Source organism: Ranitomeya variabilis, chromosome 2, assembly GCF_051348905.1.
Source record: "Ranitomeya variabilis isolate aRanVar5 chromosome 2, aRanVar5.hap1, whole genome shotgun sequence".
NCBI lineage: Eukaryota > Metazoa > Chordata > Amphibia > Anura > Dendrobatidae > Ranitomeya > Ranitomeya variabilis.
The window spans coordinates 949,402,605-949,424,038 of NC_135233.1; the positions used below are offsets into that span (position 1 = coordinate 949,402,605).

Sequence of the window (21,434 nt, forward strand, 5' to 3'; positions counted from 1 at the left end):
AACTCCAGACCTCCGTGGGATATTAGTTGTGATTTACGTTGATCATTTTTAGGTTTTATTGTTCTCAACACATTCCACTATGTAATGAATAAAGATTTACAACTGGAATATTTCATTCAGTGATATCTAGGATGTGGGATTTTAGTGTTCCCTTAATTTTTTTTTAGCAGTGTATATGGTTACCTGCAGTATTTGTTATCTCTCTTGCATAGGCTGCACAACATGAAAACTCCAGCAGTGCATCAGTGAACATCTTAGGGATTCAGTGAACAGAGATGCACCCAATACCTCTAATGTATCATAACATTTTTTCCAAGTGCACGGTGGCGATTTGAGCGGTTTCCAGTTTTTCGGAATGGAAAGGGACAGCAAGCCCATAAGGTCTTAGCCGAGAAACCCATTGGATCTTGATGACAGTTTAAATAAACGCAGATATAATATTGTTTTATTAATATTGTTCACTGAACATTTGACTGTGCTTAATGACAGCATCATATTGTTGGTTTGAAGTTTGTATTTTTGTACTGGAAAAAGTTTTAGGCTAAGTGCACACGTTGCAGAATTGCAGCGAAAATTTCCGCAGCAATTCTGCAACTCCTGCCGTGGGTATATCGCATGCGGAATTGGCATGCATATTCCTAGCGTTTTGCAAACATAATTAGCTTGCAGAATGCTAGCGTTTTCCAAGCGATCTGTAGCATCGCTTGGTCACACTTGTCAAACATAGTGTTTGACAAATGTGACCAACTTTTTACTATTGATGCTGCCTATGCAGCACCAATAGTAGAAAGATATGTTAAAAACAAAAAAAATGGTTATACTCACCTTCTGATGGCCCCCGATCTCCTCAGCGATGCACACGGCGGCTTCCGTTCCTATAGCTGCTTTGTGTTCAGGACCTGCGATGACGTCACGGACACGTGACCGCGATGTCATCACAGGTCCTTCACACAAAGCATCCATGGGAACAGAAGTGGCCGCGTGCACCGCTGAGAGGCGGGAAGACTCTGGGGGCCATCAGAAGGTGAGTATATCACTATTTTTTATTTTAATTTTTTTTTTTTTACCAATTATATGGTGCCCAATCCGTGGAGGAGAGTCTCCTCTCCTCCACCCTGGGTACCAACCGCACATGATCTGCTTACTTCCCGCATGGTGGGCATAGCCCCATGCGGGAAGTAAGCAGATCAATGCATTCCTAGGTGTGCAGAATCCCTGCAATTCCGCAAATTTAATGAACATGCTGCGTTTTTTTCTGGAATGCGATTCCGCTCAGGAAAACAACGCAGCATGTGCACAAAAAATGCTGATTGCATTCTATTAAATAGGATGCTTAATGTGAGTGTTTTTTTTGCGGTTTTATAGCGTTTTTATGGCGAAAAAAAAGCGAAAAATCTGCTACGTGTGCACACAGCCTTAATGTTGTGGGTGTGAAATAACAACCATGTGATGGGGAGGGTTTTTTTTGTTATATAAACCCTGACTCACTGGTATAATACTAGGTTATGACTAAGGGGCATATTTTGCCCTGAAACGTGTAAACAGGTGTCTGGGACCCCTGCTATTTATGCCATTTTTCTATTGTCGGTTGTCCATGCCTTTAAATGAACATTTTGGAATAAAGCTTATTGGAGTGCAAACTCTTTGTGCTGTTACTACTTGTCCAATATTGATGTGAATGTTGGATCAAAAATGGTCAATGCAAATGTATGGGTAAGTGAAAACCCCAGGATAAAAAGGCAGAAGAACTTTTATTTCTCATCCAAGAAAAACTAATGGAAGACAGGGCAAAATTGAAACCCTGCTGAAAATAGGACCGTTTCTCTCATATGTGAAATAAATGGAAATAAATGAGATTATGAGCCCCAAGTCTAAGGAGACTTGTTAGGAGTCTAAGGCTGCATTCACACTAGCGTCGGTACGGGGCCGTCGCGCTGCGTCGGCCCGACGCATACTGTGAAAAAATGCCCGACGTGGGCAGCGGAAGCAGTCTTACGACGCTTCCACTGCCCCATAGTAATGTCGCAATGCGTCGCTAATAAAAGTCTATGGAGAAAAAACGCATCCTGCAGGCAACTTTGCAGGATGCGTTTTTTCTCCACAACGACGCATTGCGACGTGCAGTGCCCGACGCTAGTGTGAAAGTAGCCTTAAAGGGACTGTCACCCCCTCCAGCCGTTATAAACTAAAAGAGCCACCTTGTGCAGCAGTAATGCTGCATTCTGACAAGGTGGCTCTTTTAGTTATTGGTGCAGTCAAAGCAGAAATAAAGCGTTTTATAATTTCGCAAAAATACCTGTCTTTAGCCCTGGAGGCAGGTCTTAACCCCTTCATGACCCAGCCTATTTTGACCTTAATGACCTGGCCATTTTTTGCAATTCTGACCAGTGTCCCTTTATGAGGTAATAACTCAGGAACGCTTCAACGAATCCTAGTGGTTCTGAGATTGTTTTTTCGTGACATATTGGGCTTCATGTTAGTGGTAAATTTAGGTCGATAATTTTTGCGTTTATTTGTGAAAAAAAATGGAAATTTGGCTAAAATTTTGAAAATTTTGCAATTTTCAAATTTTGAATTTTTATTCTGTTAAACGAGAGAGTTATGTGACACAATAGTTAATAAATAACATTACCCACATGTCTACTTTACATCAGCACAATTTTGGAACCAAATTTTTTTTTGCTAGGAAGTTATAAGGGTTAAAATTTGACCAGCGATTTCTCATTTTTACAGCAAAATTTACAAAAACCATTTATTTTAGGTACCACCTCACATTTGAAGTCAGTTTGAGGGGTCTATATGGCTGAAAATACCCAAAAGTTACACCATTCTAAAAGCTGCACCCCTCAAGGTGCTCAAAACCACATTCAAGAAGTTTATTAACCCTTCAGGTGCTTCACAGCAGCAGAAACAACATGGAAGGAAAAAATGAACATTTAACTTTTTAGTCACAAAAATGATGTTTTAGCAACAATTGTTTTATTTTCCCAAGGGTAAAAAGAGAAACTGGACACCAAAAGTTATTGTACAATTTGTCCTGAGTACACCAATACCCCATATGTGGGGGGGGAACCACTGTTTGGGCGCACGACAGGGCTCAGAAAGGAAGAAGCGCCATTTCACTTTTTCAATCAAAAATTGGCTCCAATCTTTAGTGGACACCATGTCGCGTTTGGAGAGCTCCTGTGTGCCTAAACATTGGAGCTCCCCCACAAGTGACCCCATTTTGGAAACTAGACCCCCCAATGAGCTTATCTAGATGCATAGTGAGCACTTTGAACCCCCCGGTGCTTCACAAATTGATCCCTCAAAATGAAAAAGTACTTTTTTTTCACAAAAAAATTCTTTTAGCCTCAATTTGTTCATTTCCACATGGGCAACAGGATAAAATGGATCCTAAAATGTATTGGACAATTTCTCCTGAGTACACGGATACCTCACATGTGGGGGTAAACCACTGTTTGGGCACATGGCAGGGCTCGGAATGGAAGGAGCGCCATTTGACTTTTTGAATGAAAAATTAGCTCCAATCGTTAGCAGACACCATGTCGCGTTTGGAGAGCCCCTGTGTGCCTAAACATTGGAGCTTCCCCACATGTGACCCCATTTTGGAAACTAGACCTCCCAAGGAACTAATCTAGATGTGCGGTGACCACTTTAAACCCTCAAATGCTTCACAGAAGTTTATAATGCAGAGCCGGGAAAATAAAAAATCATTTTTCTTTCCTCAAAAATTATTTTTTAGCCCACAATTTTTTATTTTCACAAGAGTAACAGGAGAAATTGGACCCGAAAAAATGTTGTCCAGTTTGTCCCGAGTACGCCGATACCCCATATGTGGGGGGGAACTACTGTTTGGGCACACGTCAGGGCTCGGAAGGGAAGTAGTGACTTTTGAAATGCAGACTTTGATGGAATGGTCTGCGGGCGTCACGTTGCGTTTGCAGAGCCCCTGATGTGCCTAAACAGTAGAAACCCCCCACAAATGACCACATTTTGGAAACTAGAGCCCCAAGGAACTTATCTAGATATGTGGTGAGCACATTGAACCCCCAAGTGCTTCACAGAAGTTTACAACGCAGAGCCGTGAAAATAAAAAATCATTTTTCTTTCCTCAAAAATTATGTTTTAGCAAGTAATTTTTTATTTTCACAAGGGTAACAGGAGAAATTGGACCCAAATAATTGTTGCCCAGTTTGTCCTGAGTATGCTGGTACCCCATATGTGGGGGTAAACCACTGTTTGGGTGCACGTCGGGGCTCGGAAGGGAGGGAGCACCATTTGACTTTTTGAATGCAAGATTGACTAAAATCAATGGTGGCGCCATGTTGCGTTTGGAGACCCCTGATGTGCCTAAACCGTGGAAACCCCTCAATTCTAACTCCAACACTAACCCCAACACACCCCTAACCCTAATCCCAACTCTAGCCATAACCCTAATCACAACCCTAACCCCAACACACCCCTAACCACAACCCTAACCCCAACACACCCCTAACCCCAACCCTAATCCAAAACCTAACCCCAACACACCCCTAACCCTAACCATAACCCTAACCACAGCCTAATCTTAACCCTATTTCCAACCCTAGCCCTAATTCCAACCCTAACCCTAAGGCTATGTGCCCACGTTGCGGATTCGTGTGAGATTTTTCCGCACCATTTTTGAAAAATACGCAGGTAAAAGGCACTGCATTTTACCTGCCGATTTACTGCGGATTTCCAGTGTTTTTTGTGCGGATTTCACCTGTGGATTCCTATTGAGGAACAGGTGTAAAACGCTGTGGAATCCGCACAAAGAATTGACATGCTGCGGAAAATACAACACAGCGTTTCCGCGCGGTATTTTCCGCACCATGGGTACAGCGAATTTGGTTTTCCATAGGTTTACATGGTACTGTAAACCTGATGGAAAACTGCTACGAATTCGCAGCGGCCAATCCGCTGTGGATCCGCAGCCAAATCCGCTGCGGATCCGCAGCCAAATCCGCTGCAGATCCGCAGCCCCATCCGCACCGTGTGCACATAGCCTATTTCTAACCCTAACCCTAGTTCTAACCCTAATTCTAGCCGTAACCCTAACCCTAAGGCCAGGTTCACACTGCGCTAGCAGCAGCCCGTTCAGCACATACGCTAACGGGCTGCTGCTAGCGCAAATGCCGACGTTTGCATCGCGCTAGCGCAGATAGAGCATCTGCTAGCTCTATCTGCGCTAGCAGTGACGGACCCGGAAACGATGCAGTTCGCGTCTCCGGGGTCCGTCACTCAATGACAGCACATCCCTAGCGCACAGCCATTGTGGGCGTGCGCTTGTGATGCGTCCGACATTGCTGTCAATGGCGGCCGTAACGAACTACGTTATACCGCGTTTATGCCGCGGTGTAACGTAGTCCGTCAAACGGACTGCTTAGACGCAGTGTGAACTAACCCTAAAACCCTAACCCTAAAACCCTAACCCTGCACAGAAGAAAAAAAAAAATAAAAATTCTTTATTTTATTATTGTCCCTACCTATGGGGGTGATAAAGGAGGAGTTTATTTATTATTATTTTTATTTCGATCGCTGTGATAGAACCTATCACAGCGATCAAAATGTACCTGTAACGAATCTGCCGGCTGGCAGATTCGGCGGGCGCACTGCGCATGCGCCCGCCATTTTGGAAGATGGCACCGGGACACCGGACACCGGGAGGGACACAGGTCGGTAAGTACGAAGGGGGGGGGGTGATCGGACAGCGAGGGGGTGATCGGACAGCGGGGGGGAGCGGACAGGAGAATGGAGGGGAGCGGGGGACACTATATGACAGGACGGAGGACCGGAGGGGAGGAGATCGGTGGCGGTGGGGGGGCCGATCGCGATCTCCAGCCATGGCTGAAGCGAAGCCACCCCCCCTGGGCTCAAGTACCACTCCCCCTGTCCCTGCAGGCCGGGTGAAATTACAGTTAACCCTTTCACCCGGCCTGCAGGAGCGCGATCCGACCATGACGCATATGCTGCGTCACAGGTCGGATTGGCATAGGTTTTCATGACGCATACGCTGCGTCAAAGGTCGGGAAGGGGTTAACCCCCCTGCTGCACACGCCACACTGCCATCGCTCAAGGCTTCTTCGGCGCCGGGCGCCGCCCCCTCCGCTATGTTTTCAAATCAAATCCGGCGCCTGCGCTGTTTTGTTCTGCCTGGGGCAGGTGCAGTGAACGCTGCCCGTCTGACCTCAGATGCAGTCTCGCAGACTGCGCCTGTGCGGCCACCCAGCTTGTGAATCCCAGCCCCGCAGTGTGTTATGCATTATGTACAGTGCGGGGCTGGGATTCACAAGCTGGGTGGCCGCACAGGTGCCGTCTGCGAGACTGCATCTGAGGTCAGACGGGCAGCGTTCACTGCGCCTGCCCCAGGCAGAACAAAACAGCGCAGGCACAGGATTTGATTTGAAAACAGCACGGAGGGGGCGGCGCCGAAGAAGCCTTGAGTGACGGCAGTGTGGCGTGTGCAGCAGGGGGGTTAAGACCTGTCTCAAGGGCTAAAGACAGGTATTTTTGCGAAATTATAAAACGCTTTATTTCTGCTTTGACTGCACCAATAACTAAAAGAGCCACATTGTCAGAATGCAGCATTACTGCTGCACAAGGTGGCTCTTTTAGTTTATAACGGCTGGAGGGGGTGACAGAGTCCCTTTAAGGTATGTGCTCACGATCAATGGACACTGTGTACTAGCACAGCTTCCAACCTGCAGCATCCAGCTGTTACAGGATAGTGGATGGGATTTCAAGAAATCCCATGTCCACTATGCGTGCACTGATGTCCGTGGCTTTCCTGCGGAGACGGACATGTGGCGCATCTCTCCAGAACGCTGCATGTCAATTTACCTTGCGGATACACGAGTCTCTGCAACATAAAGTCATCCATACAATGTATTGGGAGCAGCAAACTGGCAACCTTTGACCTTGTTATAGGTCCTCTTCAATTAGTAATCTTATTAACTACAGATACAATAATGAAAAAAAAAATTATGGTACCATTTCGATAGTTCGTGTAGATTTCAAAGATAAGAAAAAAAGTTAGTCCAGCTTTCAATTAATTTAAATCCACTGTATTAGAGATTAAATAATTAAAATAAGGACACTTTTTGACAATGTGTTAAGAATAAGGCTTTTAAAATCGCTGACAAGGAATAACGTTATTACCTTTGAAAATGGTGTAGTGTGCCACTGTATTCATTCATAGCTAATAGCGGATCTTAATTATTAAAAGATGACAGAAGCTCGGACCAACTAGGATTTTCTGTCCTTTGAAAGGTCAAAAAGTATATGCCATAAAGTGAAGTTCTGTGCTAGCGGGTGCACGGTTAGCCGAGCAGATGAACTGGTCTCCTCATCCATACGGCGCCACAATCGTGCTATAACCATGCTATCCTGGTGAAAGCAAATCATATTGCAACAACAGCATATAGCCTAAGCATGTACAGGGACAGCTGCCAAGAGTAGATCCATCATTGCCCCACTAGGGTGCTGTACGCACAATGATGGCGAGTGTGCATTACATGTGACCGGCTACCACTGCAACTGTGGAGGTTTATCAGGGATAAGGCAACAATTTCTTAAATCCAGTGATTTGTAACTTCACCATTGAGCACTGGCTGTACTGTATTGTGTATGTGGTTCTGTCAGAAGTGGCATTATAGTACATTCAAGGCTCAGTATAACAGAATATGCAGATAGGACATTTCTTATAACAAAAATGTCACAAATATTATCGGGTGAGAGTACTATCTATTCTATATTTATATATATTTATACTATATGTAATCTATATTTTTATACATACAGATTTCCATGTTCAGCATTACAGTCACATATGCTGATAAAACCTTTTATAAAGAGGCTTTTCTTGCCCCTTCCTAGCTCATCTGAGACACACGAGATCCCTACATCTGACTTCTTACATCATGTTTACTTCAATCCCGAGGCACAGAGGACGCACAATGGTCACTCTCACATGGCTAACGGTTGCTCCATCTGAAAAATGAAAGCCTTGCACCAAATGATATTACTTTAGTAACTTTTTATTCTGCAGTGACCCAGAATGATGCCTGTGGATCCAGTGGACGTCTCTCCTATTTAACGTTCAACTTTTCATCAGAAAATGAGAGAAGGCATTACATATAGTTTGTCAAAAGAACATCCCAAGAGTGGGGCCATAGAGATGAGCGAGGGCACAAGGGGTACACTGCTGCAAATGAGCACCAAAGGGCTCTAAAGGCCCAATCTGCCAGGATCCAGTCCACTTATTGGGACAAAGTAAACTCTCCAAGAAGTATTTAAAGGGACTCTGTCAGCAGGATTGTGCACAGTAACCTACACAGTGTCAGGTCGGCACAGTTATACTGATTAAAATGATACCTTGGTCGATTAAAAAAAACAACCACAAGACGGATTTCTTCTTTATTTTCAGTTTTGAGTTACTGATATGCTCGTGCCCCAGGGCGGCCTGTTGGGGGTGAGGGTCTTCATGTGAAAGGTCACTGATCCCTCACTGACCTGCCCCCTAGTTTGCATAATAAATATCTGTACAAACTGGAGAGAAAATAACCCTTCGGCATAATCGCATGTTTAGTGTCCCAATAATAAATGTGGTTGATGCTATTCAGATAGAGAAAAAAAAATACAATTTTAAAATGGCACCCTCCGCGTCTGTGCCTTAGCAGCTGTCGGAGATAGCCGAGAGCTGCTACTGCACTGGCGGCTCCATCTTGGAGGAGGATTTTTTTTTCTTCTACAGCAAGATGGCGCCGCCGATACATGCAGAGTAGCATGCACTACTATATACTATCATCTATCTATATCGATATACACACACACCGATTAACTGATGCTGCGCAGGTGCCATTTTAACCCCTTCATGACCAAAGGCATTTTCGGTTTTCGCTCCCCTGCTTCCCAGAACCATAAATTTTTATTTTTCGGTCAATATGGCCATGCGAGGGCTTGTGTTTTGCAGGACAAGTTATACTTTTGAACGACACATAGCCTGTATGTAGCAGAATTGCTGACTTGCTATGAACGTCGACCAACAGGCAGCAATCCGGTAGTGACAACCATAGAGGTCTGCTGGAGACCTCAGGTTGTCATGTGAACCCATCGGCAACCCACGGTCATATGCCACAGGCGCCGATGGGCGTGATTTCTATCGTGCTTGCCAGAAGAACGTGTTTGACAGCAGCACTTAATGGGTTAACAGTAGTGTTGAGCATTCCGATACTGCAAATATCGGGTATCGGCCGATATTTGCTGTATGGGAATTCCGATACCGAGTTCCGATATTTTTGTGATATCGGAAATCGGAAGTTCCTATAAGTTCCCAGGCGTGTGGTTCCCAGGATGTGGAGGAGAGGAGACTCTCCATCAGGCCCTGGGATCCATATTCATGTAAAAAATAAAGAATAAAAATAAAAAATATGGATATACTCACCCCTTGGACGGGCCCTGGCTCTCACCGGTGCAAGCGTCTGCCTCCGTTCCTAAGAGTGCAGTGAGTGTAGGACCTGCGATGACGTTGCGGCTTGTGATTGGTCGCGTGAGCGGTCACATGAGCGGTCACGCGACCAATCACAAGCCGCGATGTCATCGAAGGTCCTTCACTCTGCATTCTTAGGAACGGAGGCAGACGCTTGCAGCGGTGACAGCCAGGGCCCGTCCGAGGGGTGAGTATATCCATATTTTTTTATTTTTATTCTTTATTTTTTACATGAATATGGATCCCAGGGCCTGAAAACTCTTCTTGGAGTGTGGCACACTACTTTATCTAATCTGGTGATTATGGATTTACAGGCTAGGGAAACAGCTTGGAGCCAGAGGGCTCAGGGGATCTTTGAAACTGGGAGTGGTGCCAGCATGGAATCCACTAGTGATGATGGGGGTTTTGCTAAAGTTACAAATGAATTAAAGGGAACCTGTCACCACGTTTTTGGAAGATGGGATAAAAATAGCGTTAAATAGGGGCAGAGGTGGGCGTTACATTAGTGTGTGTGTTATGCGTTTATTACCCACCTAAGTTGCCGAAATAACTTTGCAAAGTCTCCGTTTTCGCCTGTCAATCAGGCTGGTCAGGTCACATGGGCGTGGTGTCTTCACCCAGATTTGGCGTAGTTTTCCGTTGGTGGCGTAGTGGTGTGCGCATGCCCAAAGTCCGGAATCCTCTTCCAGGGGATTTAAAATAGCGCGGTGTTCGTTATTGCATTGGTGATCGGTGGGCGCGGCCATCTTCCTTTGGCCGCGCGTGCGCAGAAGCGGCGCTCTGCTGGCCGCGGCTTCAGGAAAATGGCCGCGGGATGCCGCGCGTGCGCAGATGGATATCGCGGCGGCCATTTTCCTGAAGCCGCGGCCAGCAGAGCGCCGCTTCTGCGCACGCGCGGCCAAAGGAAGATGGCCGCGCCCACCGATCACCAATGCAATAACGAACACCGCGCTATTTTAAATCCCCTGGAAGAGGATTCCGGACTTTGGGCATGCGCACACCACTACGCCACCAACGGAAAACTACGCCAAATCTGGGGGAAGACAACGCCCATGCGACCTGACCAGCCTGATTGACAGGCGAAAACGGAGACTTTGCAAAGTTATTTCGGCAACTTAGGTGGGTAATAAACGCATAACACACACACTAATGTAACGCCCACCTCTGCCCCTATTTAACGCTATTTTTATCCCATCTTCCAAAAACGTGGTGACAGGTTCCCTTTAACCAACTTACATAGATCCTTAACCAAAGTATGGTGGAATTTGAGGAGCTTGGAGGAGTACAAGATGTCCAGTTTTGTTCCTCGTGGACTAAGGATCCAGATCTTCCCTGCTTGGGAGGTAGATGAGTGTTTTCGTAAAAATTGGGAGGCTGGTTTAATGAAATGTTCCTTCATACTTATTGATATGTTGATTACACATGATCAGGCTCTCCTAAATAAATTAAAGGAAGACATCAAGACCAGAGAGATTCTGTTAGCTAGTTTTGATGGGACACTGATCTCCTCTTTCAAGCAGCAACTTAAAACCACCATTGATAAATATGAAAGGGAGATTGCTGAAGGTAAAAAACGTAAATTTCAAAGGGACAAAGCAGATTTCTCTGGTGGTTATGCCTACAAATGGGGCCATCGAGGCAATAAGAGGGCGGTGTCCTTTGATTCCAAAATCCCGAGTGACACCAACACAAGACTTGAAGTCTCCTCCAGTGATTTTTTGTCATCAGACCCCAGCGACCTCGAAGGGGCCACAGGCGGGGTCGACGTAAGACTAGGAGGGGTGAAGAAAAGGAAAACCAGGGCCTACAGGAATTCTCCCCCATTGCACAAACGGGAGACAAGGTTCAACCGCAGGAATTACTAACTTTGACTCTACCATCCCTGTTGGAACATGAAGACCCCCAGGACCCAGGTAACCTCCAGATTATTAATCTGTCAACACATGCCTTGACATCAGTAGAAACAACGGTATTGACCAAGGGATTGTCTTTTTCTCCCATGAATACACTTGATAAATTCACTCTTGTCAAGGATGTTTACTTGTTTTGCCGTCAGCTAATCTTTAAACTTTTGTATCACCATCCTTCTCTAGCTGACCAACTTCCGAATGATGAAAGACAAGTCCTCAGGGACCTTATGGACTTGCTTGAGGAAAATGATACAGATTCAACTAGGAAAAGATTCTCTGGAAGACTGCCTTCACAAGCCACTCCATCTCTCTCCCTTTTCCCTGTGGTTCAGATCTTCTTTAACCATATCTGCAGAGACATACAGACTCTACGTTTGGATGGTAATAAGAACAGGAATTTGAGTCCACCTGAACGGAAGGCCCTTTTGGGTCTACAGAATAATAAGGAGTTTCTGGTCCGTGAAGCGGATAAGGGGGGTAATATTGTTTTATGGCCTATTTCCCTTTATGTACAGGAGGTTGAACGGCAATTAGGGGACTCTACATGTTACAGACGTCTACCTGCTGATCCCACAGATTTTCAAGAGGAAACTGGACCAACTTTTCGAACAAGCATTCCGATATGGTATTTTGAACAAGAAGGAGGTGGATTTCTTGACTACAGACCATCCTGTGATACCAACTTTTTACTTGCTCCCTAAGGTGCACAAGTCATTGGAAAAAACCCCAGGTAGGCCAATTGTGTCTGGCATCAATAGTCTGTTTGAGAAACCCTGTACCTATCTGGATTTCTTCCTTCAGCCTATGGCCATATCATTAAAATCGTTTATTAGGGACTCGACACATTTGATTCAACTTCTTCAGGATATTGCTTTACCATCAGGCACTTTGTTGATTACTTTGGATGTCGAGTCCTTATACACCAGCATTAATCACGACATGGGCCTTAGAGCCGTCTCATTTTTCTTGGAACACAATAGTACAGGGGACAGAGGACATGATCAGTTCATTCTTGATCTTTTATTTTTTGTCCTCGACAAGAACTACTTTGTGTTTGATAGAACACTTTATAGACAGGTAAAGGGTACGGCTATGGGGGCACGTTGTGCACCTTCATACGCAAACCTTTTTTTTAGGGTGGTGGGAGGAGTCTGTAGTTTTCCAACATGTGGCATTCAAGGAACACTGCCAGAAGTGGCTTCGTTTTATTGATGATGTGGTAATGTTTTGGACAGGTACAGAGGAGGACTATCATCTTTTCCTTGCGGACCTCAACAATAACCCCTTCAACATAAGGCTCACCTCACATCTGTCACGGACATCGGTGGAGTTCCTTGACCTCAAATTAATTCTAGATGGTTCGTATGTCACTACTACCCTTTTTCGTAAACCTACAGCTACGAACAGCCTGTTACATTACTCTAGCTTCCATCCTAGACACCTAAAAAACGGCATTCCAACTGGCCAATTTCTTCGGTTGAGAAGGAATTGCAGTATGACGGCTGATTTCAACAGGGAGGCTCGGAAATTGACTGACCGTTTTAAACATCGGGGATACCCTAAGGCCATTATTTCCTCTGCCTATCAGAGAGCAAGAACCAGTGTACGATCGGATTTATTTCAAAGACGTACATGTGAGTCCCCACGACCTCTTGGCATTGTTACCACGTTTAACAATCAGTGGGGTGATGTGTACAAACTTCTGGACCGGAGCTGGGGAATTTTACTGAGTGAACCGAAGTTGAAATCCCATATCTCAGATAAACCCAAACTCATAGCTAGGAGGGCCAGAAACCTCAAGGACTTACTTTGCCATAGTCACTTTGTTCGCCCTACCACTAGGCTTAATAGGGGTATGAGGATTTTTGGCACCTATCCTTGTGGAAATTGCAATGTTTGCCAATTTACTATTGCCCAGGATGGTTTGTCATTACCTATCTCTCCTTTTCAGATCAAACCCAGGAAGATTTTCTTCAATTGTAAAACTCGGGTCGCTGGTCTACGCCTTAATTTGTGATTGTCCGAAGATCTATGTAGGTCAAACGACCCAAGAATTGCGAAGAAGGGTTCAGCAACATTTGTCCAACATTGCCACGGCTCAGAAGGACCGAGAGAAGGGCAAGAATATTTCATCGGTGGCGACCCATTTTCTTGATGTCCATTGTGGCCACACCAAGGGCCTAAAGGTCATGGGATTGGAGGTGGTCCCACTCAACATTAGAGGTGGGGACAGAGTGAAGAAACTGTTAAGGTGTGAATCCAGGTGGATCCACGACCTACAGAGTTTTACCCCACATGGACTAAATGAGGAACTTTTATTCTCTGGCTATTATAAATAGTCCTACTATCTGTTGCATGTGTTCTTTATGGACTTTACAAGTGCTTTATAACTGTTCCAACACTTTATGTCCCGAAAAATGACTTCTTTTTCTAGGTATTACTATACTGCACTTCCTTTTCTTCCCGGTTTTTGTAATAATGGGATTAGATATATGGGTGTATGTTTATATTTATATTTATTATTATCTGCCTATGAAGGAGTCATTGTGGCAATATTGTAAAACTATCGTTCAATATATGCACCTGTATACATGTGGATATCTCTTCTCTGTGCCTCCGGCATGTAGTATACTCTTTGCCCTATGGATACCACCTTCTTCAAAACTCCTGCTTTTTCCCTTTAGATCCTTCTCTCGGCCGAGAGTATTAGTATGGGCTTATTTTATGCTGGTTCTTAGTGCGCACGCGCCGGACGGCGCCTGCGCACTGACCAGCTGCCCGGACTTAGGGAAATCTTTGCTCTGAGCTCCTTCCTCCTATTGCGCAGACGCCGGCGTCTTTGTTACTTCCGGTTTTCCGGTCAGCTCCGGCGCCATGCACTTTGCGATCTGCCCTTGGACTCCAGCTGTTCCTGGTCTGATAATTATTAAGGTATATATAACGCCTGCACGCTCACTGTACCTACTGCCCCTGAAGAAGCCAGGTTTCCTGGCGACACGCGTTGGGCATTTAGTGCCCTGGTCCTCCCCCCTCCTGGCTTACCTTATACCACCCTAGGATTCCCCATAGGGACTGGAATCTACTTTAGGACAGGTTGTATTTGGGTTTTGTGATGTTTATGCTCTCATATTGTATGTGCATTATTGATCTGGTTTAGGTTGTGCGTTTTATGGTGGACTTTAGTGTATTACGCCTACTTACCAGCTCTTTGAGCTACTTAATCACCCCCTTCTTTTAGCCATACTGAGTGATGTGGGGTTTGGGACCAGGGCATGACCTTATTATAGGTCTTTGTATTTACCATGTGTGTGATTTTACTTGTTTTTAATAGTCTATTGCAGTGTTCAGTGTTGTTGTGTCCTGAATAAATGTATTTGAAATTGTATTACTTGTGTGGTGATCCCCGTCTCGTGCATGCCTTTCTTTTCTTTGTTTGATATACGGTACTTATGGTGTGTTTTTGGCATGCGATGGGAGATCCCTTGTAGTGGTGCCCGCCAATATTTATTGATAAAGGGCCTGAAAGAGAGTCTCCTCTCCTTCAGACCCTGGGAACCATCCAGGATCACTTCCGATATTTGTGTCCCATTGACTTGTATTGGTATCGGGTATCAGTATCGGCGATATCCGATATTTTTTGGATATCGGCCGATCTAATCCTTTCAAATATCGGAAGCTATCGCTCAACACTAGTCAACAGCTGTAGGAGGATCGCAATTCCTCCCACGGCTGTTAGTGGCACATGTCAGCTGTTCAAAACAGCTGACGTGCCAGGAAAGATGTGGGCTCACCGCCGGAGCCCACATCAAAGAGAGGGAGTCCGACATCAGCGTACTATTACACCCGATGTCGAAAAGGGGTTACATTTTTATTTTTTCCCTTCTATCTGAATAGCAGCATTCACATTTATTATTGGGACATTAAACATGCGATTATGCTGCAGGGCAGGGGCCAGAAGGTTTTTTTTTTCTTCAATATGTACAGATATTCATTATGTAATCTAGGGGGCAGGTCAGTGAGGGATCAGTGACCTGTCAGCAGTCTGCATTATGAATACCTTATCAGAGCACCACATGAAGACCCCCCACAGACCGCCCCGGAGCACAAGGATATCATTAACTCAAAACTGAAAATAAAGATTAAAAAAGACGGATTTCATCAACCCAGGTATCATTTTAATCAGTATAACGGCGCCGACCTGACACTGTGTGTAGGTTACTGTGCACAATCCTAAATCATTTTACTGCCTAATCCATGTGTATGGGAACAGCAGCAGTTGCATTATTAAGCACAAAGACTTAAAATGTAGCACATTTCTTACAAAGATGAGCACCCTTCCTTAAGAACATGTTTATGCCCAATTTCAATCTAAGCTTTAATGAAACACTATAGAACAGTTTTCTTCTCTAGATGCTATAAAGTGAACATGTGAACCATTTAAAAACTAAAACTTTATTAATTATGTTAAACACCAAAAATCCTGTGCAACATAAAATAAAGATCTAGGGTATTCAGTCTGATGGACCTACAAACAGCACATATACTTTAATAGACAATCAATAAATATAGATCCGTTCATAGAAGTATACAAAGATATATCCCAGGCAACACCAAAACCTGTGAATCACTGGTCTGCTGCACTACTCCGATCACCTCTGCTACACACAGGCGATGCTCAGATCACCTCTATATAGCAGATTTACTCACTTGCTATCAGTGCCGACCACTGGGTGGCGCTCACAGCAATCAGCACTGACAACCATAGAGGTCTCCAGGAGACCTCTAATTGTCATGCTAACACATCGGTGACACGTGATCACGTCACGGGGGTCACCAGCGTGTGTATTTCCAGCGCGATTGCTGGAAGCGCTTGTTAAATGACGACGTCAGAGAGTTTGACAGCCGCATTTAGTTGGTTAATAGCAGCGGGTGGTGCGCGATTCCACCGTCGGCTATTGCGGGCACATGTTATCTGGTTTGAACAGCTGACATGTCCCCAGAAAGATGTGGGCTCACCGCCGGAGCCCACATCAAAGGGAGGGACTCAGACATCGGCGTACTATAACGCCCGATGTCGGAAAGGGGTTAAATTGGAAAAAAAAAAAAAATTTGGATTTTTTTTCTGCAGTCGGCATTATACCGTTACAGCGATCGCAACACCGGGGTAGGTTATAATAAACCAAATCATGTTCTCTGAGGTCTTGGCTAACCCCGGTAGCCGAGACCCCGGAGAAATTACTACTCTGGGGAGCGCTATACCCTTATTCCTCAGCGCCATTAAAAAGCAGCACTGTGGTTTAAGCACCCTTAACTGCTGCTGTGAAAAGGCATATCGGCAGTCGTTAAGGGGTTAAATAAAACCAAACACCCGCATGATAAAACTCCTAACCAATACTGCAGGTCTCTCCTGTCCTCAAAAACACATGTGCACAGAAGCGCCCACAGCGTATGTTTTCCTCCATGTGCGCATGCGCATTGACATGGTTGACAATGGCCTGTCCGTTCCATGCTGGAGCGCACCTCTTGCCATACTGACGTCACTTCCATCACTCTGCTCACAATCACGCTATGATATCTGGGCAGGTGTGTGTGTGTTCTAAGTTAGAGCACACAGCAATAGACGGTAAAGCGCTACAACTATACATATCTGCTATTGGAAAAATGACTGCATGAAGATTCACTTGGTATGGTGTGCACACATGGGGAAAAACAAACAAACGTATAGCGGTCGCAGTGTATAATTACAGAAGGTCTAACCCCTTCTACACAAAAATAACCTACATAAGACCCACTTCCATGAATATATAAGAAACCGAAAAAGTGGAAGCAATGAAGCCCAAATAATAAAAGGTAACAAGCTTTCACGAAGAAATATATTAAAACATGATATCAAAGGATGAAGTGCAGATGTGTTTGAGGACAGGAGAGGCCTGCAGTATTGGTTAAGAGTTAAGATAGGGACACACTGATGCACAAGCAATGAATGATAAGTGATTAAAGATATCACGATAACTTATCACGGTGGGCTCCCAAGTATTGATATATCTGTCTTATATCACTGTTCTAACTATCCAGGATCTAACTTCTCATGTTTTACCTTACGGTTAGAACAGGGATGATTAGGGAGAATTAGGGAGCGCCAAAAGTGAGCGGAGCCCCCATTATCTTGTTCATTTAGGGTGCCGACCTCTGCAGCTAGGCAGTACCAGATAAGGGCATCAGACCAGGGATTCACAGGTTTTGGTGCTGCCTGAGATATATATCTTTGTCTACCTCTGTCAATGGATCTACGGTATATCTATTGATTGTCTATTGAACCATACATACTGTTTGTAGGTTCACCAGACTGAACACCCTAGATCTTATTTTTTCTATATTGCATGGGATTTTTGGGATTTAATTAAATTATTTTATAAAGTGCTACATGTTTACTTTTTCCAATCCAATCCCTTTGCCTATCAGGTACTTTACACATAAGTTCTCTAGATACTACACATGAAATAGCGATAGTCACAATAAGCCTGCATTATAAATATTGAAGGTTGAAGCAGGAAGTTAGAATAATACTTCCAATAATATACCGATATTGCTTCATTATAATAGTAGAGTCCCGGGAGAAGACACTTCCCGCCCTTCCAGCATGACTCTGTCCTAAACGCCGGTCCCAAGTAGCAGACTGACCCATCATCACTACGATCCTTGAAGCTGCCCCGGTTATCCCCAGCTAGGACGCTATCTGTACTGTGGAACGTAATGTAATGTAATGCCTCACAGCTTGTAGTAATGAGCGCCCAAGAACATTTACTGACTTTTTAATAAAATTACTGACACATTATTGGACACAGTACAGGCATACACCAACGCCCTCCGTCATAAATAGACAAGGAAACCTCACTTGGGTTTTCCATTCATTCCACTCTCCTTATAGTAACAGACTGTAGAAACAGATCACCATCTGTGCAGAATAAAAAGTACCCAACTGATGGTGGTGAATCATCGCAGTCATGAATAGCCGGATATATCCAATTATATATTACACATGTATAAAATCTCCCCAAAAAAACAATAACAGACACCTTGATGAAAAGTAAAAATCTCACCAACATAAAGCAGAAGACAGGAGTTTGCTCAAACCACTCGGTGTCATGAGTTAAGTTAAAATCCAACAAGTATTTTTCACAGCAGAAACCCGAGGCTCACACTTGGATTTCTGATGCAAACTTGCAGTGTGCACCAAGTCTGCATCATGAAAAGGAGTCGCAGACGAAAACATTAGAATCCAAGTCATTAATGCATTTTTTGTCTAGTTTTAGGTGTTTTTCCATTTGAGACTTCTTCATTTAATTCCCTTTCAAAAAAGAAAAAAAAAAAATCTATTCAATATAAGAGTTTGCCTTTTTTTTATGTTCCTCATTGTGGACGATGTTTGGGGTTTTCAAATGTTTGACAGAATCATCAATTACAGCTTTTTAAAAGTCGCTGTTTGAGCAAATATTCCCCAGTCTCCCCCACCTAGTTATGTACTCCTGATTTTTTGCAAAAATTTTACAACACTTTAGGGGAACATGCAACTTTGTCGGCTAAAAAGTAGCAAAAAAAAAAAAAAGTTAAGACAAAATTCATGTATCATGTGCTCCACTGTGTGAAGAATTTGGTTTTTCTTTTTCTGCCACTGACAAATGACGAAATAGGCCCTAACATATTTTCTTTAGTATGTTTAGCTGCCATGATTTGATCTTTTGATCTCCACATACCTTTAGGCCATCACTGGGAAGTCTGTAGCCAAACCGTGCAGGAAGGTCTTCAAAAGACTTTGATACATTGTCTGCAGAGTGCTAAAGAGAAACATTGAGGTAGATTAAGTTGGAAGTACCAGAGAAACCAAACACACACACATACAAAACACCTGATGACCTGCACCATATTTATGATGTGTTGTACACATTCTATGCCTTATCCGATCATGGGGGTGTAGGCTACCTGGTAAGGGATGTCATATGTCAGAAATGGGGCGCATTTTAATGTGCAGTGTAGTATGCCAAAAAATGAGCCATAAATTTTGTATCAAAGGTGGACAATAGGTGGTGCAAATTCAGACTAATAAAAGACTGACGGTCCCTACCAAACGGAAAACTAGGTTGTCCAGGTGCAAACTAAGAGTAGTCATCTCCATCTATAATCAACAAAAAAAGGCACTCTGTAGCACTATAGCATGAAAACATGTAATATTTGTTTTTTGGCATGTACCTCCACGCTTCATGGATATACACCTGAAAGAACAAGAAATGCACTGGTGTGATCAATGTGCTATTCAATTGTGAGCGCTATTTCAGTGTGTCCCAGGCAGACCGTGTATCAACAGATTACAGTCAGACTAGGGCTTAGAAATTCAAATATGATCCAAAAAGACCAATCAGGTCATGTATGTGTTTATTATTGTTATAAAATTATTGTTTTCAGAAATAGAAAATATTGAATTTAATAAATGAAAGATAAAGATCAACAAAAAATTATTACCATATATACTCGAATATAAGCCGACCCCCCTAATTTTGCAACAAAAAACTGTGAAAACTTATTAAGGCTACGTTCACATTTGCGTTGTGCGCCGCAGCGTCGGCGCCGCAACGCACAACGCAAACAAAAACGCGGCAAAACGCATGCACAACGCTGCGTTTTGCGCCGCATGCGTCCTTTTTTCTATTGATTTTGGACGCAGCAAAAATGCAACTTGCTGCGTCCTCTGCGCCCGGACGCGTGCGCCGCAGGGACGCATGCGGCGCAAAACGCAAGTGCACCGCATGTCCATGCGCCCCCATGTTAAATATAGGGGCGCATGACGCATGCAGCGCCGCTGCGGCGCCCGACGCTGCGGCGCGGACCGCAAATGTGAACGTAGCCTAACTCGAGTATAAGCCTAGGGTGGAAAATGCAGCAGATACCGGTAAATTTCAAAAATAAAAAGATACCAATAAAAGTAAAATTGATTGCGACATCAGTAGGTTAAGTGTTTTTGAATATCCATATTGAATCAGGAGCCCCATATAATGCTCCATACAGTTCTTTATGGCCCCATAGATGCCCCATATAATGCTCCATGCAGTTATGGCCCCATATAATGCTCCATGCAGTTCTTTATGGCCCCATAGACGCTCCATATAACATTGTGCCACATGTATGTCAGGACTCTGAACATTTTTTATTACCTTTTGTGCATTACTGCCCTTTTCCAAGATGGCGTCTTTGGTCTCATGTGCACTGTGTCTTCCTGCTATAAAACTCCACCCCAGCCTTCAGTCTGTGCTAGAGTATTCTGCCTTGCATCCAGCTCCTGACTTCTGGTGACTCCCTGGCTATATACCTGCTCCTGTGAACCTGTGGGGTTATCCTGCTACTCTGCTCTGAGTTCCTGCTGCATACACCAGTTCCAGTAATCCTCCTTCATCTGCTGCTCGTGTTTACTTCCATCTGCATTTGCTGGACATGTAAGCTGTAGCTGCTTTGCAAGACCCTGAGACTGTTACCCAGACCTCCTCCCTGGTTGAGCTAAGATATTGTTTGAACTGCCTTATAAGCATATCTATCTGTGTTTTGGACTAAGCAAGGACTTATTCGTGTCAAGTATCCTCAAGAATAATTGTGCTTCATAGACTTTCTGCGTGATTGCATTTTCCTCTGAAGTTTCCTATAGACTGCTGAGCTGCATTTGATATTTGCACCAAGTGTTGTGGACTTGAGTTTCTCTCTGCACCTGTTTGAATCACCGTGTGATAATATAGACTTTACCACTTATAAAACTGTGTCCTGTAGTTGTCTTGTTCCACGCAAAGAGTCTCCTGAGTTATCCCCTATAATTATTACAATGTAATGCTGCTGCTGCAATAAAAAAAAAAAAAAAAAAAAAGACACTCACCTCTCGTCGCTGCCCGCTGCTCCTCAGGGTCCCGTCACTCCGCACTGACTGTTCAGGCTGAGGGCGGCGCGCACACATACGTCATCGAAACCCTCTGACC

General features: G+C 44.3%; 1 protein-coding gene across 2 annotated transcripts in view; it reads right to left on the reverse strand.

Moving 5' to 3' along the window:
* The window catches only part of RNF13 (ring finger protein 13), a 96,491-nt gene that overhangs the window by 55,748 nt on the left and 19,309 nt on the right, over positions 1-21,434 (reverse strand). For both annotated transcript variants that reach the window (XM_077290770.1, XM_077290771.1), the window contains exon 3: positions 19,176-19,256. In XM_077290770.1, coding sequence (XP_077146885.1) covers positions 19,176-19,256 — 81 coding nt within the window. The remainder of the gene's footprint in view (positions 1-19,175; positions 19,257-21,434) is intronic.